The sequence below is a fragment of the Miniopterus schreibersii genome, assembly GCF_964146895.1.
Source record: "Miniopterus schreibersii genome assembly, chromosome: 1".
NCBI lineage: Eukaryota > Metazoa > Chordata > Mammalia > Chiroptera > Miniopteridae > Miniopterus > Miniopterus schreibersii.
Genome location: NC_138101.1, coordinates 122,060,957 through 122,083,343, shown reverse-complemented (window position 1 = coordinate 122,083,343; position 22,387 = coordinate 122,060,957). Strand labels below are relative to the sequence as shown.

The window sequence follows — 22,387 nt, the reverse complement described above, 5'->3', positions numbered from 1 at the left end:
AACATACTGACTGAATTTTCTCTAATTTTGTTGCTTAATAATTAAATTTTATTATTGATTATTAGATTAAACTTTACTGGACAGTTGTTATGTAAATTGTCACACAACTGCTGTCATAATTAATGATTAAGCTATACTATAGAAATTATGTATATAATACACAATTATGTAGTACAGGGTTGGGCAAAAGTAGGTCTACAGTGGTTCATATGAAAAATAATACAATAATTAATAAAAAACATAAGAATAAACTCTGCGTTTCGTGTACTCAAAACTGTAAATCTACTTTTGCCCACCCCAGTATACATGTATACTTACATATTATATATATTTCTTACAAATGTATACTTATCCATGTTATTTTAGCCAGTCAAGCTTTCTTTTTGAAAGGATATTTAATTTGACTGTGGTTCCAAGATGTGAAACTACTTGGGTTGTTTGGAAGATCTTCATGATATTTTCATCTGCTTTTAAAAGTGCATTTTTAGTTTATTTAATGTTAAAAAAAATGTTACCACTACCCAATATAATTGTTATTTTTTCTTCTAAATATTGTTTGCTTGTTTTAATTTTATGTTATACTGATTATTTTAAAAATTAGAAAAATCAAGAGAAGAAAACCAAAATCATCTATTATTCTTCTCCCTCAGAAAAACAATTGTCCGCTGTTTGGCCCGCTTTCTTTCATTCTCGAAGATTCTGCCTCATCTTTCTTTTCTTTCTCCTTTACCCTTTTTTCTTTCCTTAATTTTTTCCTTTTAAAGTCTGTGATAAACATCATTGTGCATAAAATTTTATTGGTATTTAGAATATATTTTATTTGCACAAAATTTTAGGCAACTTACTAAAACATATCAAAAAAAGATAAGACAAAATAGTTAAGGAAATCACTGGGGAAACATAACAAGAGTAATAGCGTCATAAAGTCAGAGATCAGATTAAATCAAAGAAATCAAGATATATATCTTGCTTCAAATGGGGCCATCAATTTACCTCTTAGCTTCTCTGCAACCAAGGCAGGGATAGAATCACATTCATATTTGACCTGTTGATACTATATATATAAAATGTTAATATTGAACTGTCTTTATATTTCTCAGATTACTTGATCATAGTGTATTATTCTCAGAAAGTATGTTGTATTATGTTAGACAATCATTTATTTTTAATATATATTTATGAGTGAAACCTGTATGTACTTTATTTTTTTCCTTAGTTGAATTCTACAGCTATTCTTGCTTCATAATGTTAATTGAGTAACAGTTCATCTTGTTAAATATTCTGGAATTGATAAAGATAGGATAGAAATAATCTTGAAAACTTGGAAGATGATTGAGAAAACTTTTACTTTCTGATTTGAGGATTATTCATGTTTAACTTTTATTCTTGGGTGAATTAGTAATATAATGTATATCCTTGTAGAAAACCATCTATTCAGTTGAAATTATGTTGTACGCTATATATTCTCTCTTCAGTTTTAATTTCCATTTCTAATGTTGCATAATTTGTTACATGTTTCTAATCATGTTTTTGAGATTTTTTTTTTCTGCACTAGAATAGATTTTCTTAGAAACTAGTATAATTTTTTAGGGTTCTTTTCTCTTTTGTTTTCACTTGCAAATGTTTTAGTCTCTACTTGTCAAACTACTTATTATACATACACCAGTATAAAACCATCAATATAATTTCTTTAACTTTTTTTAGCAAGGATTATTATGTACAATCATCTACCTGTTAGACAGCATGGCCAGTCAACCAGAAAAACAAATGAGTTTAAATGGTAGCATTTTTGACCAAAAAACTTTTGGATTAATTAATAATTCAATTTTTGCTCCTCTGAATTTTCGTTATCTCTCTCTTTGAATTTTTTTGGTTATTGGCTTTCTGCTTTTCATAGAAGGTTGACATTTCTATTGGACATTTTAAAATTTCTTGCATTAAATTTTAATTTCTTTATCATTCTTCTTTTTAATTAATATATGTCCTTCATGAATTTTCTCTGTGTAAGACTTTGACCTTATTTCATAAATTTTTATTTATAGTGTATTCATTTATTTTCTAAATGATTTCTATTGAGGTTTTCAGTATCTTTTTGATACACAGCTTATGTGGGAAAGTGTTTTTTTATTTTTTTAACTTGTTTTAATTATTTTATTTAAATTTTATTCTTAATCCTTAATAATATAAGGAGCTATATTCTTTAGAATACCAGTTTCTTGGAATTTATGATATTAATTCAGTGATATTATATGTGGTGACCGTTTTTACAGTGTGGCAGCACTGAGCAATCAAACAGTCTTGGATTTAATTCCACTTACTTCCTAGGTAACCTTGTACTACTGGCTTAACCTCTTGAAGTCTTAGTTTTTATTTGTATGCAAAGTGGATATTCTGAGCATTTAATGAGAGATTTGGTAGCATATTGCCTGATGAATAGCGAGTGCTCAGTTAATAATAGCTATAGCTATTATATTATTCCATTCTTCTGTGGCACCCTTCTTTCATCTGATCTAAAAAACACTGGAATTTTTCAGTGCACTTGTATTTTTGCCATTTCCCCATGTGTTACTAATAGTTGTGTGTGTTTTTTAATCTTCGCCCTAGGATATTTTTTCCATTGTTTTTTTAGAGAGTGGAAGGGAAGAAGGACCGAGAGGGAGAGGAAGAGGGGGAGAGAAAAACATGGATGTGAGACTGATTGGTTGCCTCCCAAACTCTGCCTGGGGCCCAGGGTATCGAGCCTGCAACTGAGGTATGTGCCCTTGACAGGGAATTGAACTCTCAACCCTTCAGTCTGCAGTCTGACACTCTAACCACTGAGCCAAACCAGCTGGGGCACTAATAGTTTTTATTTTATGTGATTAGAAGCTGTTTTGTCTTTATTATGAGTTTAACAGTGTTTTTTCTTTATCATGAATTCTTTCTCATCAATTTTAAGTGATCTACTTTGGCTTATTTAATATTAGAATTCTATTCTAATATGGCCGGCGCTATGTTCTTTCTGATTTTTGTTCAGGAATATTTTAATTTTAACCCTTTCTTCTGTTTGTTTTTAGATGAACTAACTATAAGTGGCATGTGGTTAATCTGGTCTTACTAATAATGTTTTATTTTGTGGTTTCTGTCTTTTATTTTTAAAAATTTTTTTTAAATTTTTTGAAATAAAAAAAATATTATTTATTTGTTTATGTTTCTTTATCTTTATTGTTGAGACCATTACAGATGTCCCCCTTTTAACCCCACTGATCCCCTCCACCCCACATCCATCCCATCCCTAGGCCCTCCCCATACCAATGTCCACGTCCATGGGCCATGCCCATAAACATACAAGTTCTCTGATTAATCTCTCCCCACCTACACCCCTCCCCGCCTTCCCTCTGAGATCCCTCAGTTTGTTCCAAGCTTCTTTGTTACTGGATTCACTTTGTTCATCAGTTTATTTTTTTATTACATTCCACATATAAGCGAGATCATTTGGTACTTGTCCTTCTCTGACTGGCTCATTTCACTTAGCGTAATACTCTCTAGTTCCCTCCATGCTGTGCCAAAGGCTAAAAGGTCCTTCCTGTTCACAGCCACATAGTACTCCATGGTGTAAATGTGCCACAGCTTTTTTATCCACTCATCTACTGATGGGCATTTGGGCTGTTTCCAGATCTTAACTATTGTAAACTGCTCTGCTATGAAATAGGGGTGCATAAGTTCTTTGTAATTGGTGTTTGGGGTTCCTTAGGATATATTCCTAGAAGTGGGATCACTGGGTCAAATGGCAGGTCAATTTTTAATCTTTTGAGGAAACTCCATACTGCTTTCCATAGTGGCTGCACCAGTCTGCATTCCCCCCAGCAGTGTACCAGGGTGCCCTTTTCTCCACACCCTCACCAGCACTTGTAGTTCGTTGACTTGTTGATGGTAGCTATTCTGACAGGTGTGAAGTGATGAACAAACTATATAAGTGGCATGTGGTTAATTTGGTCTTAGTAGTAATGTTTTATTTTGTGGTTTCTGTCTTTTAAAATTTTTCTTTGTGTTCTGTCTTTTGTTAAACTACCATTCCTTTCTTTAGCAATATTATTGTCAGAGTGGTGAGGCTTAGTAAAATTGCTTAAGAACTTGCACAAGTAGTATATGAATGCTTTCTTGTAGGAAAAATTCATACAATAAAGAGCACTCCCTAACTTGAATACTGTCCTTCCCCAGTTCTTTTCTCCTTGAAGTTAACCATTGTTAAATGCATTGTGTGTATCCTTTCAGACATTTTCATTTTCATTGATGAAATGCAGGTGTATTCAAATTAATGTTTTAATGTGTGTGTGGTCAGGTAGCCTATGCTGTTCTGCATTTTGATTTTTTTCACTTAAAACATACTTGTACATATACCTTTACACACACACATATATGCATATATATATGTATTTTTCTATTTGGAATTCCTGGTCAAAGTGTATGTGTAATTTAAATCTAAGAAGGTTGTTACGTATGTTTGCTTTCTGTTCTTTTTTTTTTTAGTGTGGTCCAAAGTTTTCACTTACTTAAGGAAAAAATAATATTTTTTTGTGTGGGGAAAAGATGCCATAAACTAAAAAGAGGTTAATAGCATAAAGTATATATAAAGATTGCCTTAATGGAAAAGACTGGTGACTATTAATTTGCATGAGCTGTGTGACATCCACGAACACCTGATGCTCACATCTCCTTGGAGAGAACCTGTTGGGAGGAGCATGCTTGCCCGCCGGCCTAAGCTGCAGTGGGCCATGAGCCGCGGCAGCCACCCCGGGCCGTTCCTCCTCCGGGCTGCTCCCAGCCGGGGACTGGGCGCGGGGCTTGCCCAGGCTGACCCAGTCCAGCTCGACGCGGGGTTGCTTTCATAGGCATCCTTGGCTCAGGGACCTCCCACGGGCCTGGCCGAACCTTCCTCAGCGCTGCTCTGGAACCCGCAGCCTCTCTCCTCCCCTCTCACAGCTGTCAGACCCGAGCCAGGAGCTGAAGGCCCCCTGCCTGCTGCTCCCTCTCTCTCCTCCTCTCCTAGTATCAACTTTTAATGGAACTGACCCAGGGCGCCTGCAATAGTGGTGTTTCCCAAACTGTACGCTTATAAAGCCTGGCCACGAATGCTTCTGTCTTTGTATACGGAAAGTGTTCATACAGCGAATTGAGAGGAGGGAGAATCGTCTGAACTGAAGCAGGAATTGCAGCAAGAATAAGAACGATCGGTTAGATCAGGTCCTGATGGAGCGACCCATCAGAAAAGCCGTCCGAAAGGAAATCGGTACTGGCCACTGGGAGGTGTTCAAAAGGACTTCCTGGCACAAAAAACGATGGCCCAGGACACTTTCCAAATATCAGAACTGATACCAGGCCTTTTTTCAAAGATTCCTGCTTCCTTTGCATGAGAATTGGTATTTAGATTCAAAGATCTAGTTGCCCCAGTTTTTGAAGTGCAAAATTAACCTATTTATATGTATAATTACTGATGTTTTTAATTTCCCTTAATTTGTTTAATTGATTCTGTCTTTTGCTTAATTTTTTTCTTTTATTACTTTTGTTAAATTTATGCCCTTTTTACTTAAAAAATGTAGTGTTCTGGATATAATATATCCTGAATTTATTTATTTTTGTTTTTCAACTATTTGGATAAATTGTGTTTTATCATTCTATTTTGGAAGATATATATATATATAGTTTCTTATTCCTATGGTGGTTTTCCTAGATTATACATCTTTAATCAATAATTAATTGAAACCAATACCTTTATCAAAACCTAAGAAAATACAATGAATTTTTTATTAAAACCTTTTAATTTCATGTACCCCTTCTTAATATGCTTACTTTGAAATGTTACTATATACTTATCTCTTCTTTTAATCCTCACCCAAGGACGTTTATTGATTTTTAGAGAGAGAGGAAGAGGGTGAGAGAAAGAGAGGTGAAAGGGAAACATGGATCAGTTGCCTCCTGTATGTGCACTGACCCAGGATTGAACCCACAACCTAGGTATGTGCCCTGACCGGGAACGGAACTCACAACCTTTTGGTGCACTGGAGGACACTCCAACCAACTGAGCCACCTGGCCAGGGCTACACGGATCTTTTAAAAGCACTCAGATGTTATTACCATTGTATGAAATATTCCTTACATTTTACCCATGTATTTAACTTTTTTTTTCTTCTTTTCTTTTCCTAGCATCTCAGAGCTTTCTTTTTGGAATCATTTTACCTACTGCATAAAGTATATATTTTAGAATATTCTTTAAAGGAAGTGGGAAATCTGCAGTTGGTGAAAAGCCTGTTTTTTCTTCATTTCTAACGTCTTTATATTCTTAAGAAATACTTTACCTGGGCAAAATATATATTGCAAATATTTTCTGTTAGTACACTCGTGATGTTTCACTATTTTCTGGTGTGCACTATTGTTGTTGGAAGTAATTCTTAAGTATGAATCATTTGAAGATAATAAATTCTGTGCTTCCCCCCAAACTGATTACTTTAAAAGTTTTCTCTTTTCTTTCTACAGTTTCCATAAGATGTGTCTAGTTGCAGATTTCTTTTTATCAATGGTCTTTGGAATCACTGGGATTTTGAATCTGGGTTTGATGTCTTTCATCAGCTATGGAAAATGTTTAGGCATTATCTCTTCAATTTTGCTCCTGTCCATTCCATTCTCTTTCTCATTTTCTGGGTCTTTAATCACATTATTAGTTACCTTTTTCTCCTGATCCTGGGTTCTGGGCAATTTCTTTTGATCTATCATACCATTCAGGTTCATACATTTTTTTCTTCAGTTGTGCCTAATATATTGTTAAACCTGTTTACTTTGTATTTTTAAATTTGGTTTCATATTTTTCCTTTTAGAATTTATATTTTTTCTCCAAATATATTATTTTGTGGTGTTTTGTTTCTTTGTGTATCTGCCTTTAAATGTTTATCATTATATTTAAGACATTGATTTTAGGAAGTATTTGAGGGCTAGAATGGCAATTCCTTTCTCCAGGAAAAAGTTTTGTCAGAACCTGGGATCTTTACCACTCAGAGTCAGCCTTAATATAAGGTTGAGGCTTGAGTTTCTCTGATCACCCTGGTAACAGAGCCCCAGCTGAAAGTCTACAAAAAGGTTAATTTTCTTTCATTTACTTTTTGTTTTTTGACACATATGATTGTTTTGTGAGCATATATATATACACACACACACACACACACACATATTAATGCTTTTATTGATTTTGGAGAGAGAGGAAGGGAGAGGGGGAGAGAGAGAGAAACATCCATGTGAGAGAGAAACATCGATTGGCCGCCTCCCACATGCACTTCAACCAGGGATCAAATCCACAACCCAGGCATGTGCCCTGACCAGAAATCGAACGAGTGACCTTTCAGTGTATGAGACAATCCCCAACCAACTGAGCCACACCAGCCAGGACTCTTCCATTCACTCTTAACCTGAGTGTGTAGCCCTATAATATCCTTGTAGCCTTGAATACTTGTATATTTTGAATATTTACATATATGTGTGAGTGTGTGTGTATGTGTGTGTGTAAAATCAGGCTTCTACCTCAGATAGATCAGGTAGATTCTGGTCCTCAATTTCTGTCACCCTTTCCTCAAGAAGTTGCATCACTGATAGGCAGCTGTTTTAGCAAGTATCCTGAGAAAAAAACCATCTTTGAATTCTGGACTTTCCTTTCCAGGTTCATGCCTTTTCTTAGATTTTAGCCTAGTATCCCTTCATCATCTTATTAGCTCTTTGATGCTTTGAATATTATGTTTTTCATATTACATGTAGCTTTTTTAGTTGTCTTCCTCAGAATTACCTAGCGTGCCATAATTAGAAGCAGAAGTCATAATTGACTTCTAAAGTAGCAAAACTGTTTTCATTTTCATCTGCATCCTAGCATGCATACCAATTTGAGCAATATCCCTGGAGTGGAGCAGGAGAATTTTTACATCAGATACCATGTAAGCAATGCTGTAATTGCCCTAACAAGCAAATTAGTTTGGGCAGTATCTTCGCAAATTCTAACATATGAACCACATTCTCTTTTAAAAAGCAATCATTGATCCTAAGTTCTGCTGTTTTAATATCTGTAAAATACACTACAGTAAGTTGTCACTTAACACCATGGATAGATTTCATGACTTTAAGCAAAATGACATATAACAAAACTGATTTTACCAGAGGCTAACTGATACAAACATAGTTAATTTCCTATGACATCACATCAATGTTATAAAACATTACTCAAGGACCTGCTGTATTAAGGTTTTTGTCCTTGCTATTGTTAAAAGCAGTCTTTTAAGTACAGGTTGGGGCAAAAGTAGGCTTACAGTTGTGAGTATGTGAAACACAGAGTTTAATCTTATATTTTTATTAATTACTGTGCTATTTTCTATACAAACAACTGTAACCCTACTTTTGCCCTACCCTGTATGTAACTGCTACTATTCCATCATATTTAAATATTTTGTGTAGGCAAGTGACAAAATAGTTCCAAAACTTCTTGTGTATCACATAGCTTGTCTTTGAAGAATAATGATGAAATTGACCAAGTCTCTTGTTGCTATGTCCAATAATTTTCTTACCATGTGTTCTAGCTACTTTCTTTTTTTTCTTTTTTTTTTTTTTTTAAAAAAAAATATATATATATATCTTTATTGATTTCAGAGAGAGGAAAGGAGGGGGAGAGAGAGAGATAGAAACATCAATGATGAGAGAGTCATTGATCGGCTGCCTAGCCCACAACCCAGGCATGTGCCCTGACCGGGAATCGAACCCCGATCTCCTGGATCCTAGGTCGACGCTCAACCGCTCAGCCACGCCAGGCCAGGCCCTAGCTACTTTCTAAAAATACATTAGAAGAAGATGAGCAAAAAAATAAATACTGGTGCTTCCGAAGTTCCCATAGCCTTCTCCGTATCTGCTCCATTTTCAGTGATAATTACATGATGCTTTTAAAGCTGATTTTCTATTGAATAATATTGAATAAGTATTTTTTGAATTTGCAGTTTTAAAGCTGAGACCTAAAAACTTACAACATAATTTAATTCATCACGAATCCACCCAGCTCTCAAACTTAGATCTCGTTGTTTCTACATATCTAAATCACTGATTACAGGACAGAGAAGTAGCACATTTAATAATAATTGTAATCATTGCAGCAGTTTACCCATGCAACAATAAATATGCATATATAACAATTCACTGATAGAGTTTGAATTATAAGGAGATTTTCATTTCATTTAACATTTAGAATGTTTACTTGTATTTTACATTGAGTAGTAACATTAACAGTCAATTAAAATGATGTATTTTATTCATAGTCCTGATGTTGACACCCTGCATAGATTCAATGCTAACCTGTGAGATCACAAAATCATTGATTGTTTCTAAGATCAGGGTTGTCAGAAATAATGTAGATATATCCACTTGATTAACGGCCAATGCTGAAGCCAAATTGAGGGTTTTGGCCTAATACTAAGGTTGTAGCTGAACTTTGATGCATCTCTGGTGAATGTTTTCGACAAATCTGTCCTTTCCATACATTTCTCTTTTGATAATAATGTTGTACTGTAAAGTGACAAGGATCATAAACTTTTTAAAGCACTTCACTATATAATTTAAAACTGTTATCTTTTTACCACAGAGTGTTCTCAAAAGTAGAATTTTAACTGAGAAATTTTCATCTGAAAGCAAGGAAAGTGTCATTACTTTGAATCAGCATAGCAGAAGCTCGAGGGTATGTATAATTTTAATTCTGAATTGTAGATTGGTTGCTTTATCTGCCTACAGATATTTCTAGAAATCCCAAAATTATTTATTGGTCCTTCCTCAATCCAGAAAATGTGTCAGAACATTCGTGGGTGTCTTTGCTGAGGACATATTTCCTCTTTTTCAAACATGTTGTCTTTATAACACTCAGAAGATGTTATTTACTAATCAGTGGCAGGATATCTGCTGTGAGTTTTCCTAAAATTTCTAAAACTTCTGGTTTTGTATTCATTTACCACTTCTTGTCCAGGTCTTAAATGATCAAAGAAACATGTTTATAAATATCTTTAGAATGGGGGAATTGTTCATGGTCATGAAACAGAGTAAAACAGAATTCTTTAAATGTTGATTAGACCCGTGCTATCTTTATCACTACAGGGTATCCAAGTAAGCGAATTAAATAATGAACACAATTGGGGAGAAAAGAGATAGCGATTGAGAGAGGAAAGGTGAAATTTTATATAGTTGGTCTAATAAGTGTCCTGAGTGTTATGGGGACAAGCAAGAAACAGTTACTTTTCTCTCATTGGTGCCTTCAGCCCTTGACTCCCTTTTGATGATATCTTGGGAAGCTGCATGCTACACAACAGAGTCTGAGTCCCATGGGACAAATGAAATCTCTGTTCCAGTCAGTTAAATAGACCCTGTGTCCATGCCTCTTCCCACACAGTCAGGTAATACTGTTGTTGTTATTTTGGAGGGGACAATATTTCTCTTTAATATAGATTACTTTCCTGCCATTTTTCCTTTTAGCATTTACTAAATATTTGTCCTTCTGTGTGTTTGATCTTTGTAATCCTCACCAGCTTGGGGCCATATCGTTCTTGTTCACTGTTTTGCCCATAACATCGACGAGAGCAGTGACCATCCCGTGCAAATAGTTGAACCAACAAATGACTCTTTCTGGTTTGAAATGCCATTTGCACTTTCTAGATTACTGTAGAAGCATTCCCTACACCTACCTGTCAGATAATTTCCATTTTTAGTAGGTGCTTTTCCCAACCCACCCTCCTTCCTGTCCCCTGCTATATTCTTAAAACAGGTAAGATTATGTTACTCATGTCTCAACAAACTGAACAAAACCCCACCTTACCAAATAAAGTCATATTGCTTAACTAAGTCTCACACCCTGGCTTCAACTATATTTTCTATCCTACTTCCTATTACACTTCTGCCTCCATGGAGCCTCTATTTACCCTGTACTCTGCCTGCACCAGTGTCCGTGGGGTCCAAAATCCCAGAACTTCTACCTAGGGTCACCTTTAGGCTATTCCATTGGCCTGGAATGTTCTCGATCCCTTCTAAGTCACTGCCTTTCGTCAGCCAACCCTGATGCTACCCCTTCAAGCAGGTCTGTTCAGGTTCTTTCCCATTCAGAATGGACCTCTCCCTCTCCTGGTTTCCTTCACGCCTGATTTATGCCATCTTCACAGTCATTGCCACAGCCACTTTGGATTATAGTTATTTCTTTTTTGTTTTTAGTTTTTAAAGTTTCTGCTTTTTTTTTTTTTTTTTTTAAATATATCTTTGTTGATTTCAGAGAGAGGAAGGGAGAGGGAGAGAGAGAGATAGAAACATCAATGATGAGTCATTGATCAGCTGCAGCCCGCAACCCGGGCGTGTGCCTTGACCGGGAATCGAACCCTGATCTCTTGGATCCTAGGTCGATGCTTAACCACTGAGCCACGCCCGGCTGGGCTATAGTTATTTCTTTATGTCTGTTTCCACCATTATGTATATACTGGTCAAGGTCATGGAACGTACTGACTTACTTCCCAACTCTTTTAATAAAATAGGTCACAGAATAAATGATGACATTTGTGTGCTCTTGTAGAGTAGAAAGTTGAGATTACTCATGATTAGAGGTAACTGTTCAGGGGACAGAAGCTGCTCCAGGTTCCACAATCACAACCCCGGGTCTAAGGGGATTAATGGCTCAGCATATCTATGGCACATTTACACACACCTGTGCCATTATGCCAACTGGAAAACTTTGCAGCATAGCACCTTACACATAGTAGGTACTAACTAGGTAAATTTTAAAAAGAATTTCAAAATTAATTGATGGATTTTAAGTTCTCTTCTATGTGAATTCAATGACTTCAAAATCAGTAAGAACCTTACTTTAATTAGTCTCTCTGAATTTTGTTAATTTACCTAAGTGGTTGTCAGTAGTGAATTGTCAAATGATATTTTAATTTACCACATAGTTTCTAAAGTCAGTGTATAAATACAATTTTAATTTTTATTCACTGGTTGAATTTAGAGAGAGAGGAAAGGAGAGGGAGAGACAGAGAGAGATTGAGAAAGAGAGAAACATCAGTTTGTTCCACTTATTGATTCATTCATTGGTTGATTCTTGTATGTGCCCTCACTGGGGATCGAATCCGCAACCTTGGCATATTGGGACGATACTCTAACCAGCTGACCTACCTGGCCAGGGCCTAATTGCCATTTTACTATTTCAGGTTTTTTTCTTAAGAAAGTTTTCATCATTGGAAAGCATCCGAAAGAGTTGCAGCACACAATCAAAATTAAAGGTACAATAATTTTTCAGTTTTTATTATTCAAAAGAAATATTTATCTTACTAGTAATAATCACTACCTATGCTTTTTTGTTTTCCTGACATTATGTGGCCAGTAGGTTCATCCAGAGTTGAGTGAAAGTTTGGATTCGAGTGTGTACATGGTAGCCCACGTATGATTGTGGTTGGTGGTTCCAAGTGAAGATTTTCAACAGCACTTGGAAGTGTCTTATAGTCATAGTTTGACTTTACCTGGTATATTATAAATCAAGTCACCTACAATATTGACCTACACTTGCACTGGGCTCACAGTTTTAAAGCATTTTGATGAACACTATTCCAGTTTGACCTTGAGTTTCATAATGTCCTGATGAGAAGAAAGATGAGAGAGATATTATCCATTGTTATGCATGAAAATGCAGAGGTCAGAAAGTGATAAATGGTAGAAGCAGTGCTCTAAACCCGCACCTCTTATTACGAAATGAAATGTACTTTCCTCTTTACCAAGAGTTCATGGGCATTTTTGAGCAGCTGGTTCTTACCTTCAGTGGCATTGACCCCCTAGCTCCCAGGTGTTTCCCTTCCAAAATCTGACAGTCAGTTTCCTTGATTCTCCACATAAATTGCTTCTAACTTGCTTGTAGCTTGCCTAACTTTATCATGCTTCTTATTTTGTTTCTGACATTCTCCTTTCTTAGTGACTCTTTGATTCCTCTGTTTTGTATCCCTGGGCACTGACGGTATTCTTTTTTTTCTTTTAATTTAAAAATTTTTATTGAGGTATAATGGACATACAATATTAGTTTTGGGTACACAACAAAATGATTGGATATTTGTGTATAAAGCAAAATGATAACCACAGAAAGTTCAGTTAACATTCATCATCATTCATAGTTACAACATTTTTGCGTGTGTAATGAAAACTTTTAAGTTCTATTCTCTTAGCACTTTCTTAGATATCCAATACAGTATTATTAGCTGTGACCACCATGCTGTCCGTTGCATGTGCAGGATATTTATTGTATAAGTCTGTACCTTTTGTACCCGGAAGTTTGTATCTTTTGACCGCCCTCACCCACTTTACCCATCCCCCACTCCCACCTCCGGCCTCCATGAACCTGTTCTCTGTATCTGTCAGTTTGGGTTTTTTTGGTGGTTGTTCTGTTGAGTTCTTATTTTTTTTTAGATTTCACATGTAAGTGAGATCATACAGTATTTGTCTTTCTCTATTTGACTTATTTCACATAGCATAATCCCCACAAGGTCCATCTATGTTGTCACAATGGCAAAACTTCCTTCTTTTTTATGGCTGCATAACATTCCTGTGTGTGTGCATGCTTGTGTGTGTATGCGTTGTGTGTGTGCGTGTGTGTGTGAGTGTGTGTGTGTTCCCTTGTGCGCATGCATGTCTCACTTTCATGTCTTGGCTAAAATAATGCTGCAATGCCATGGGACACAGTATTCTTAAGATTTATTGACATATAGTAGACATATAACATTATATTAGTTAAAGGTATACAACATAATTATTTAATATTTGTATATATTGTGAAATAATCAACACAGTAAGTCTAGTTAATATCCATCACCACATAGTTACACATTATTCTCTTGTGATGAGAGCTTGACAACTTTCAAATATACAAGACAGTATTTTATACTATAATGCTGCACATTACATTCCCATTATTAACTTTATAAACTGAGTTTTGGAAAACATCAAGAATACATGGTTTTAAATGTTTTCAACAATGGCCAAACTACATTAACAGTAACTGTAACTGAATTAATTTTAAATGTATAGCAACTAAATCAATTTTATTTTTTTCTGCCTCTTTGTTTCCTTATTAATAAGAGAGTAAATTCTGCAGTTGAACTGATGAAAGAGGGGACCAAAGCTCCATTAGAGATAAAGACCAGCATCCAAAGCAGTATAAAAGAAGTGCTGCTTCAGAAAGCAAAGGAGTTGGAGCGTCGTCAGATGATGGACAGAAATGAAACCGAGGAAACCACCTCTGTGAAAGAGAATATAGATACCATCTTAGATACCATAGAGGACACTCACAGTATGAAACATCTGTCTCTTTCTCTCATTGAAGCATCTAGAAAAGCTGGCATTAGTTACATTGTTTATCCCAAGAGAAAGAAGATGAAATGGAAGAAAGGATTGAAATTTGGTAAACTTACAATTGTGTTGGACGAGTTATCCAAGCCTCCAAAAATTCTAAAAAGGTCTTGTTTAACCAATAATTGTTTAAGAAATGTTATAGTTTAAGAAATGCATTGTGGTTTTGGCCTTGACTTTTTATAATTTCACTCACTGAATGTGGGACTGCTATAAGGACATGAAGGAAGACTAAGTCTATTTGATGGCTAAATGAAATCCTTTAGTGGAAAGAAGTAAAATCTACTAAGTTGTTTTTCTGAAATGATTTAGGACCTAAACCCAACCTCTGCTACAAATAAATACCACCCATTCAAAAACTAAAATAGATTGCTGGAGCTTAACATTTTTAAAAAAATTAAACTATTGAATTTAGTAATAAATCCAGGTAGACAAACTGGTTTTTGTATGTTATGAGCCCTAATTTAGAGATCAGCACAAAGAAGTGATTTTTCTTCCTACTTGGAGGTAATAGTATCTTGTTTAAAAATATAGAGGGGGACCTAAATTAACAACAACTGAAAGTTCAAGTATGTTAATACTTAAGTGTTCAGGATGTAACTTTCTTTTGACCCAGGTGTTGTCAAAATAGTTTCCAAAAAGCCCTGGGCTCTGTTCTCTTTCAGTATTCCCAAATGACAACGAAGAATTCATTGAACTTATGCCCTTGTGAAAAGTAAAGACTTTCCTGGTGATAAGAAAGTCACAAATGTTTTGTTCACTTTATTGTTATAAAGAATTTCTGGTTCTGAAAATTTTTCATTATATGTTAGTGTGGTGACTTACTGTCCCCTAGAAGACTGGAGGCTGGGGAATAACCCTATGTAGGTGTAACTGACAGAGCAGAGTAGAGACCAACCCTAGTGGACAATGCCATTCAAGTACCAAGTTCTTTGCACACTATTTATGTTTAAGTTTCCCCTGCAACAAATATATGTGGAAGGTGTGTTGTTAGGTCATCTTTAGAAGACTTTAGGTAGGTGTTTCAAAGTTGACAAATGTTTTAGATCTGAATCAGAAAATTGCTTATACATTTTTGATACATTTGCTCTTTTCAAAGTACTATGAATCTTCATCATCCTAGAAAGGATACTATACAGCAACATTTTGGCTATGACTGAAGTGACTTCTATCTATATAGAGGATATAAGCAGATTCAACACTGCTTTGGTGGGATGTTTTACTGCTTCCTGGCCCTTTATCATTTTGATTCTAAAGTTTAACCAGTTAAAGAGATTTATTTGCTTTTTAATAACTGAACTTGAAATTTGTATAAACTGCCAACAGGCAGAAGTGGAGGCAGTGAAACAAACTGTGGGAGTATTGATCTAAGATAATACATTAGTACAGCTTTCCTACTTTCTTTAAAAAAAAAATCTTAAATTACCACAGAATCACAGCTATGAAATAATTGTTATTTTAAAACAAGTTTATGGAACAACTTTAAAAATAATTTTATTTTTAAGGTTGAGATCTTTCACTAACCTTAATTTGGATAACACAGAAATATCTGTCTTATCATTTTATATCAGGCCTTTAAGCTTGTTTAATCACACTCATTCTTGACTAGCTCCCTTAAGTGCTTAGTCCTGACTTCCCCTGTCAGCACTTCCAAACTTGACCTGCTCCTGAAAGTCAATCTGTGGTTTCAGTCTTGGTTTTCTTGGCCCATCTTGCTCTGTACACCCCTGAGAGAGGCAGATTTATTTTCTACAAGTAGGAGATGACACATTTTCCTTAAGGCCACTAATCTGTAATTTTCCTGATGGTAAGGTATTGCTTTTAGTATACTATCTTGGTGGATGGTGGTATGGGGTGGAATGGGGCAGTTCCAGAGATTTCCATTTGACCTTTATTACCATTATCTCTCTCAATGTACAGCTTATGTTAGTTATCAAGTTGATTCATTGCCACTACACGTTCTGGTACTAGGGAAGTCATCACAGGATGGGCCCACATCTCACTAGATCCGCGGTTAGGTGGTTTCAGGTCAAGATTCTTTCTACCACTTGACCTTCATATTTCCCTAATTTGATTGATGGACTTCAGTGGCATCCACAGTGTCTATCTGTGGATCAGTATAAGTTTAGAGCCAATATCTAATAATCTCCAGAAGGTTTGGGTATTTACTCTTTCCCAGATCTTTGGAAGCTTTCGGGGGATAATTCATTAAATATTGTGTCCCAAAAAATGTATGCACATACTTTGAATAATTATAAAGGTAGTGTTTATTAAAATACATTTCATTGCCCATCCAGTGTGGCTCAGCGGTCGAGAGTTGACCTATTATCCAGGAAATCGAGGTTCGATTCCTAATCAGGGCACATGCCTGGGTTGTGGGCTCGATCCCCAGTGGAGGACATGCAGGAGGCAGCCGATCAATGACTCTCTCACCACTGATGTTTCTATCTCTCCCTCCCTCTCCCTTCCTTTCTATGAAATCGATAAAGATATATTTAAAATAAAATAAGATAAAATAAAATGTATTTTATTTTCAAAAAATAAATAAATAAAAGACAATACATTTCATTTTCAAAATACATTTAATAGCATCAGCTGTTAAAGTGAGTACACACTTTTTTGGGACACCCTTTATATTTAGGCCACATAGCAAGACCCTTCCTCAGTGGGACCTGGCCTCACTTTCCTGTCAAGTGAGAGGTTTTGTACTGTGAACGGGCTTAGGTCTGAGAGCTGGGTAAGAGGTTGTGAAGAACTAGAAGGTTTTCACCTACATAAATCAAAGACCACCTTAGTGGGCTGCTCATCTATCTCATTTAGTAATTGCCACAGATCCTTGTGAGTTAAAATCATGCGATTACCATTCTATCTCTGTGGTTTATTTTGGTCATTGTGACCACCAGATACAGCTAATACACCAGAAATATATGTTTAACAAGTCTCTGAGTGACTCTGATGCACATCAGAGAAATAATAATTTTGTTTGTGGCTGAGTTGATTTATTGATTATAAAAATAATTATATTTCTGTAAATTAAAAATCATTCTTTAAAAACTAGGCCAGTGTCTCATGGAATCCTTCCTGGACAGAAGAAATATTTGCTCAAAGTTCCATTATATGAACGTCAAATCCGGTGTCCCAGCCTACCTTCGCTTTTAAATTTTGACAAATTTACCCAAAGTAAGGGAGGAATTCCAGAAAATACTGACCCTCGAACATGGGCCCTGGATATGTTATCTAAGCATATGCCTCGGAAGAAAGCCAGAAAAGAGAACGCTGTTAAAATAATTGTTCAGAAAGACTTGCCTGATGAAGTGAAAGAACCACAAAAACTAGAACTGAGTGATTCTTTCAGTTCTGATCTTCCTCCAGAAGTCATTAAATATTATGAATCCGAAGTGGAGATCTTGACTAAAGAGATAAATAGTAAGAAAATATATCCTGCATTTTCATATTGTAGGCGTGGAGCTCTGTATAGGAAACTGGGGAAGTTACAGAGTGCCATGGATGATCTACAGAAAGTAAGTTTTATTTAATCATAATAACAATGCTAACAGTTTAAACTTACATGTAATTATATAGTAATTTTTACTGAAGTTTTGAACAATGAATTTGTAGTGTACCTTTGAGATTATATTTATATTTATCAACATTTTCAAATAATAAATACTAAAAGCACTAGCTTTTGTTTGTCAGACCGGGAGGTACTACTTTATGTCATACACATGCAAAGCCATTGGGATCAATAGTGTTTGAAATTTGATAAGATACCTTCCTTTAATAAATAAACTTTAATTGAATTTATACATATATTTTCTAGGCTATACTCTTGGAACCATTATTTCTCAATGCCTATTGGCACCGACATCTCATTTATCTTTTCCAAGACAAAATTGATGAAGCTTTGGATGACTTGAATTATATAAATAAATGTAATAAAAAGAGTGCAGGTGGGTTGTCTGTGAAGACAGTTATATTAATTATACCTTTTCCTTATCTTTGGCCATTTAGTGGTCTTATAAAGATACATAAATCAATAGACTTAGGTCTCCGGACAGGTTTTGACACTCCAAAGTTAAATTTACTACTGATATTATAAATTTAAGACTCCTGTGATCCTACATTGTTTTTAAAATATTCACCCTGGTTTGAAATGTTAATGTCCTTGGTGTACATTATAATAAACTGGTTGCTTACTTTTTATCCACCAAGAAAAATATGTAAAAATTTTAGCCATAGAAGTGATTCACAAGTCTTTTTTTAACCACAAATCTCTGAATTAGAGTTGTAGTGTTCCTAAGACTTCTTGGTTGGATGAAATGTTTGACCTTATGTAACATATTCTAACCAACTTGAATGACTACACACACAGGAAACTTTCTGGGAGTGAGGAAATGTCATACTCATCTTTGTATCCCCAGCATCCACAACATACCCCTAGAATTTATCATGAGCTTAATAAATATTTTTTATCTCTGCTGAAACTGCATGCAATTTGGTGCCATCAAAATCTAACATTTACTACAAACACTAAAATGTTAGGAAATATTTCAGACATACAAAAAGGTAATAGTTAATTTTGTTACTTCAAGTTGAAATTAAAAATGCTTTCAACCATAAATGAGCATTTATCCAGACTTTGAGAACAAATTTTTCATTGTTGAAAAAACAAAAACAAAATCTTGCATTGAATGGTTAAGAAAGTAAAACAGAGAAACATTATTCTAAGACTACAGTTTTGGAGATAAAGGATTAATCTTAGAAATTTTTATAGTTAATAAAATAACTGTAACACTAAATTGTACCTTTTATATTTTCTTTAGAGGCATATTTGTCAAAGGCAGAAATTTTCAGAAAAAGAAAAGATATTACTCTGGCAATTCTAAACTATACCCAGGCAATTAAGTGCAAGCCCATGGATGCTGATATGTATTTCAGAAGGGGTGAGATGTATGAAATAACAAACAAGGTCCTGGCCTTTGACGACTTTTCTACAGTAAGCTGCATCACATATAATGCTGTCATTATTTATATATTTTAGTTTATGATATTCTCATCTTAATATTATAGCAAATTGCTGAAGTTCTTTCATATATGTTGTATAATCAAAGCTAATTTCTTATAGGTTAGGACCTAGAGCATTCACCACTGGAATTGATATTACCACTATGTCAAAATTTTAAAATGATTATTACTAGTGAATGAATGGATTTAAACAAAGGATTGAGTGTTGGAGCATTTGAGACAACCCTTGGAGGGGCTTGACTTTTCCAGCTCTCTCTTCAACCATAAAACAGTGGTTAAGGGATCATTTGAAAATTGCTTCTTCCCTTCAAACAGTAGAGAAAATCATTTTCCACTTAACTCTTGAGACACAGCTGATTCTCTTCTGCAGCAAACCCGTCTGCTCCTAAAGAAGCTGTGCTCACTGGCTCGTTCACTCATTCATTCATTCATGAACAGATAGTTATTGACTAAGGCACTCTATCCTGTAGTCAATAAGTTTTCGTGAATAAAACACATATGCTTCCTGCTTATATGGAGCTTATAGTTTAAAGGACAGACATTAAAGAAATAAATACGTATGTAAATATACAATTACAAATTATGATGACTCCTATAAAGGAAATAAAAAGATGGGGAGTAATTTATATTTGGTAGGGGGATACAGGAAATTTTCTTGAGGAAGTGAACTTGTGGCTGAATTGTACATTGAGGCTCTATAGTCAGGCAAAATATTCTCTGATTGCAGCAGGATTGTAAGCTTGATCTCCTTTTAACTCTAAGTTCTTAGGTCCATTAGTACAACTGCAAATTTAGAAGTTATTTAAATAATTTACCTTTTCATTTTCCCTATTGCTCTGTTTCTTAATTCTTGATAGCTAGCCATATGCTTGACATTATTTTTGCTTCAAGAGAATATTGTAAGTTTGGGTAACCTCTGGTCTTGAATAAAATCTTTTCAATATTTTCCTTTGAAGATATTGAAATCATTAGATTATTTTGTTCATTTCCTCCATCTGGTACCAATAGTTTAAAAATTGACTAATGAGGTAACTTGAGGTCAAACTTCAAAATCTTTAGGGTTTTTTCCCCCCTGTTTTAAAAATACTTGGTAATTTTTGTGCTTCACTTTTACCCCCAGTATTAATACGTAAGGAACTTTATAACTGAGTACACAATGACTTGGCCTGTACATTCTATTGCCTGTATGTCAATGTGAAATGAATGAAACATGGCAATACCAATTCATTTGTTTTTACTAGTTTAGGGACTAGATTAATCCATATTACATTTGATAGAATCAGCCTTATAAAATGCTGGGGATATCCTTGGGGTAAAATTGATAGAACCAATATAACACTACTCTACTTGAACAATTCACTTACGAAATTTTTCCTGTAAAAATTTCAGTGGGCTAAAGTCTTGATTGCTTGTATATGCAATTTTATTTCTCTTTCAGAAAACCCCCCCTTTCTAGAATTTGATGATAAGTGGGTTTCCTAAAGACATGGTTTTTAAATGCAAATTTCAAAAATTTTGCATCTAAAGTACTTTGCTTTTACATAATCTGAAGTTAAAAAAGTGGCTTTAGTCCATTTAATTTGCTAAGGGGTTATATATTTTTCTTATTTTTTTTTTCATTATGTGTCTCCCCTACAACCTGACATCTCTCCCCATGTAGTGCCTTTTTTATGATCCTAAAAGAATAGATGCATTATTGAAGCGTGGAATGTTTTACTATGAAAATGAAAACTGGAATGCAGCCATACAAGATTTTACAGCCTTGTTAAAAATAAATCCCCAAAATTCTCAAGCCAGGTAAGAATTATTTTATATGTGATTTTTGAAATTATAATATTCTTTGAAATATATTCTCAGAAGAGAAAATTGCTTGAAATACATCAGAAAGCCCTTTAAAAATAGTGTATTTTCAATGTTTCCAGTGAATGAAAATCTTCACCTGTACCCTAATAGTAGTGGCTAATTTAATTTAGTAGACATAAACAGCAATTTAGAGTTTCATTAGCATTTTCTAAATACTAGTTACATTATAATTTTTAATTGACCTATGTTTTCATTGTTTGAATATCTTTTCATATCCTTTGCATTCATTGAGTATAGAGAACTGTTCATTTAGATTTCTGTAATATCTCACAGTAACTTGGATATTAAACTTTGTTCTTCCAACCTTGTGCATAACACAGTTCTCATTTTGTTGCTTTTCTTTTAATCTAAGCTTTATTATGAAGAGGTTTAAAAATGTGTATCTAGTCATACCTGCTCATCTTTTCACTCACAAGTTTTGTTTAATATTAAAATTTATATAGTAAAATAAAGCATGCATTCAGAAGTGTACAAGATACAAATGTACAGCTTAATGACTTATTACAACGGAAATACCTGTGTAACTATCACCAGGTCAAGAAACATTCCTGGCACCCTAGCAATCCCCTCGTGCCTTTGCTTCCCCCGGAAGGTTACCATGGTCCTGACTTATATTAATCATTTCCTGGTAGTTCTTTATAGTTTCATCACGTAAGTCTGTGTCCCCAAACATTCTTAGTTTAGTTTTGCCTATTTTCCTGAACTGTATATAAACAGAAGCCTGTGGAAGTATTCTTTCACATATTGTTTTTAAATATGTTTTATTGATTTTTAGATAAAGAGGAAGGGAGAGGGAGAGAGAGAGAAACATCAATGAGAGAGAAACATTGATCGGCTGCCTCCTGCACGCCCCTCCTGGGGATCAAGCCCGCAACCTGGGCATGTGCCCTGACCGGGAATCGAACTGGCAGCCTCTCGGTGCATGGGGCAACGCTCAATCCACTGAGCCACACTGGCTGGACTTTCGTGTATAGCTTGTTTTGCTGAACATTAAGTACTATTGAACATGGCTCTAGTTTACTCCTTTTAATTTTTTACAGTATTCAGTTGCATAAATATATTACAATTTACTTCTCCAGCCTACAGT

The 22,387-nt window shown here is 35.0% G+C and overlaps 1 protein-coding gene across 1 annotated transcript in view; it reads left to right on the top strand.

Moving 5' to 3' along the window:
* Positions 1 to 22,387, top strand: part of TTC6 (tetratricopeptide repeat domain 6) — a gene marked incomplete at its 5' end in the record, with an annotated part of 188,853 nt that overhangs the window by 109,555 nt on the left and 56,911 nt on the right. Inside the window, 6 exons of the mRNA XM_081118398.1 lie at positions 9,638 to 9,730; positions 14,143 to 14,524; positions 17,476 to 17,933; positions 18,233 to 18,362; positions 19,236 to 19,408; positions 21,098 to 21,234. Coding sequence (XP_080974524.1) covers positions 9,638 to 9,730; positions 14,143 to 14,524; positions 17,476 to 17,933; positions 18,233 to 18,362; positions 19,236 to 19,408; positions 21,098 to 21,234 — 1,373 coding nt within the window. The remainder of the gene's footprint in view (positions 1 to 9,637; positions 9,731 to 14,142; positions 14,525 to 17,475; positions 17,934 to 18,232; positions 18,363 to 19,235; positions 19,409 to 21,097; positions 21,235 to 22,387) is intronic.